The sequence below is a fragment of the Eimeria acervulina genome, genomic scaffold, assembly GCF_000499425.1.
Source record: "Eimeria acervulina Houghton genomic scaffold, Eah_scaff520, whole genome shotgun sequence".
Taxonomy (NCBI): domain Eukaryota; phylum Apicomplexa; class Conoidasida; order Eucoccidiorida; family Eimeriidae; genus Eimeria; species Eimeria acervulina.
In genome coordinates, this window is record NW_013549750.1 from 19,995 (window position 1) to 23,347 (window position 3,353).

Sequence of the window (3,353 nt, forward strand, 5' to 3'; positions counted from 1 at the left end):
TCGTTGCTGCTGCTGCTACGGCGGCTGTTGCCTAGCGGAGGGTCGCCAGTGCTGCTGCTGCTGTCGCTGCGGTTGCTGCTGCTCCTCTTGCTCTTCGGAGCCCTTCTCCTGCGTATACCTGCTGGCTTGTTTCTGCTGCTGTTGCTGCTGCTGCTGTGAGGTGTACGTACACCGCACGCGCGGGCGTGGCGGGGTCTACACTTCGTCACAAAGGGGAGACAGAAGGATGGCTGCTGCTGCTGCTGCTGCTGCAGCTGCTGCAGCTGCTGCGCAGCTATAACCCCGCCTGCTGCAGCAGAAGAAGCAGCAGACGCTGCTGCTGCTGCAGCAGAAGGCTCTCGCGTGGGGTAGGCTGCAGCAGCAGATCCGCCGCTGCTGCTGCGCCGCTGCGCTCGAGGTCTGCTGCTGCAGGAAAAAAGTGAGTCCCCCTCTTGCTGCTGCAGCAGCAGCAACAGCTGCTGCTGCTGCTGCTGTTGCTGCTGCTGCAAGTCCGACGTCACGTCAGCAGAGAAAGAAGCAGCATCAACGAGATGCTGCAGCGCAGCCTGATCGCGTTGCTGCGGCTGCTGCAGCAGCAGTTGCTGCAGGAAATACTGCTTCAGCTGCTGCTGCTGCTGTTGCTGCTGCTGCTGCTGCTCCTTCCTGCTGCGACGAACTCTGTTCAGGACCTGGCTCTTGTATGCCTTTGCTGCTTTGTGTCTTGCTGCTGCACCGGAGGGTGAAGCTTCTGCTGCAGCTCCAAGCCTGCGTTTGTCGGTGTGCTGGTGCTGCTGCAGTAACTGCTGCTGCTGTTGCTGCTGCTCCTGCAGCAGCAGAAGCTGCTTCCGAAGGCGAGCATTCAGCCGTTGCTGCTGCTGCTGTTGTTGCTGCAGCAGCTGCAACTGTTCTGCTATCTGCTGACGCTGCTCATCCTGGTCGCGCTCCTGCTGCTGCAGCCGCAGCCGTTCCTGCTGGAGCTGCTGCTGCTGCCGCTCGAGGTGTTGCTGCTGCTGATGCAGTCGTTGCTGCTGCACGGCAGCATCACTTGAGGGGGACTCTGGCGGGATTGCCATGGGTGTTGTTGCTGCTGCTGTTGCTGCTGCTGCTGTTGCTCCTGCTGCAGTTTCTGCTGCAGCTTGTGTTGCTGTTGCTGCTGCTGTTGCTGCTGCTATTGCGACGTCTGTGTGGCCTCTTGCTTCAAAGAAAGCCGGGGAGACCAGAGAAGATCCATCACACCCTCTGCTGCCGCTGCTGCTGCTGCTGCTGCTGCTGCTGCTGCTGCTGCTGCAGTGCTGCTGCACCCCTTCTTTGGGAGTTGCTGAGGGCGCGTCTAGAGCTGCGTCAGCAGCAACGGTCCTCCCCGTTGCTGCTGCTGCTGCTGCTGCCGCTGTTGGAATCAGAAAATGACAAACAAAAAGCAGCAGCAATCCTAGAGGCAGCCTCCACCTCCGCCGCTGCTGCTGAGGGCCGAGGCTGCTGCTGCAGTTGCTGCTGCTACACGCACGGCGGCGTGCTGCTGGAAAAAAACCACGTCGAATAGATTCAGTTGCTGCTGCTGCTCTTGCTGTTGCTGCTCTTGCTGCTGCTGCTCTTGCTGCTGCTGCTGGAGTGCGAAGCTGGCCGCAGTGGATGAGGGAGAGGGAGGATAACATCTCTCGGCAGCCTGCTGCGCTGCTGCTGCTGCTGCTGCCGCGCTTGCTGCCTCTGGCGCATGCAGTTGCGGCCCTCCTTGCAGCAGCAAAAGCAGCAGCAGAGTCCGAGTGGGTCAAGCGGCTGCTGCTGCTGCTGCTGCCGCTGCTGCTGCTGCAGCCCGCTGTTAGAACGGAGCAGCGGTGCGGCATCGCATCCTTGCAGCGCAGCAGCAAACGGAGTCGTTTCCCAGCCACTCCTGTCGTTTCTGCTGCTGCTGCTGATGCCTCTAGCGCTGTCTTTGGCTCTTCCTACTGCTGCTGCTGCTGTTGCTGCTGCTGCTGAGAGGCGCCGCTCTGTTCTCTCGTTGCGGCTAAGAGAGCAGAGGGTACAGGTGTCTGTACACCCCACGCTCTGGCCGCGTTGCTAGGATGAAGGTTGTTGATAATGCTGCTGCTTCTGCTGCTGCTGCTGCTGCTGCTTTTGCTGCTGCTTTTGCTGCTGCAGCTTCCCTCCTCTAAGCAAGGAGGCAAACAACGCCTGCTGCTGCTGCTTCAGGGTAAAGAAGAAGCACCAGCAGATGTTGGTGCAGCAGAAAATACATAGCGAAGGCAAAAGCTGCTGCTGGTGCTGCTGAAGACCGCTGGAAGGAGGTCTCCGCATGCAGCAGCAGCAACTGGAGTAGCAGCAGCAGCCAGGAGCAGGTTGCTGCAGCAGCTGCTGCAGTGAAGGGATGCTGTTGCTACAGCGGCACTGGGCAGAGAAAGACAATAACACAAAAGACACAAACCTACCAATGCATGCACCCTTTGGTAGCGCTTGTGCTGCAACAGCTGCTGCTGCTGCTGCTGCAGCGCAGCATCCCGCCGCCGAAACAGCAGCAGCAGCAGCAGCAGCAGGTTGGTTGCTGGTGTGCAGAGAATTAAGAGTAGAGAGTTTAGGGGGCTTTACCTCGCTCCCGACAGATGTTTTATCTCAACTCCGTGCTCTAAGGTCTCCATTGCTGCTGCTGCTGCTGCACGCGGCCAGCTGCTGCAGCAGCAGCTGCTGCCTTGCTGCTTTGCTGCAGATGACGACTCTGCTTTGGGGCTGCATGCGCAAGGCCCCGAAGTAGCCTTCTACAGAAATAAAACAAAAAAAGAAGAAAGAAATAAGCACTAGACATGCTGCAGATCTCCGTTGTACGCGCACCAGCAGCAGCAGCAGCAGCAGCAGCAGCAGTTGCTGCTGCTGCTGCTGCTCGGCGTGGCAGCTGGCCTTGAGGTCTCAACAGCTTAGAGTTGCGATGGGGCTAAAGACGCTGCGCCCCTTTGTTGCTTCGCGACAGTAGCCGCAGGCCTGTTTAAGTTGCAGAGGCAGCAGCAGCAGCAGGTGCAGCAGCAGCTGCGGCTGCAGCAACAGCAACAGCAGCAGCAGCAGCAAGATGCAGCGAGCTGCGCTCGTTCTTCGCGGGGGGGTGGGCCCATTGCTGCCTTCTTCGTTGTCCAGGCATCGTCCGCCTGTGCTGATAACGCTCCCCGGCAGTAACAACAGCAGCAGCAGGAGCAGCAGGAGCAGCAGCAACAGCAGCAGCAACAGCAGCAGCAGCAGCAGCAGCAGCATATTGGGGGGCCTATCTTGGAGTGTTTCTGGACCTCGCGTGCCTACTTTGTCTTTAGCGTCTCAGCTGCAGCAATCAGTAGGTTTACTAATATATATATATATATATATACATATATATATATATATATATATATATATATATA

The 3,353-nt window shown here is 58.4% G+C and overlaps 1 protein-coding gene across 1 annotated transcript in view; it reads right to left on the reverse strand.

The window, feature by feature from the left end:
- The window catches only part of EAH_00041320 (protein kinase (incomplete catalytic triad), putative), a gene marked incomplete at both ends in the record, with an annotated part of 13,862 nt that extends 12,042 nt beyond the window's left edge, over nt 1–1,820 (reverse strand). Inside the window, one exon of the mRNA XM_013395157.1 lies at nt 171–1,820. Coding sequence (XP_013250611.1) covers nt 171–1,820 — 1,650 coding nt within the window. The remainder of the gene's footprint in view (nt 1–170) is intronic.
- Between the last annotated feature and the right edge of the window lie 1,533 nt (nt 1,821–3,353).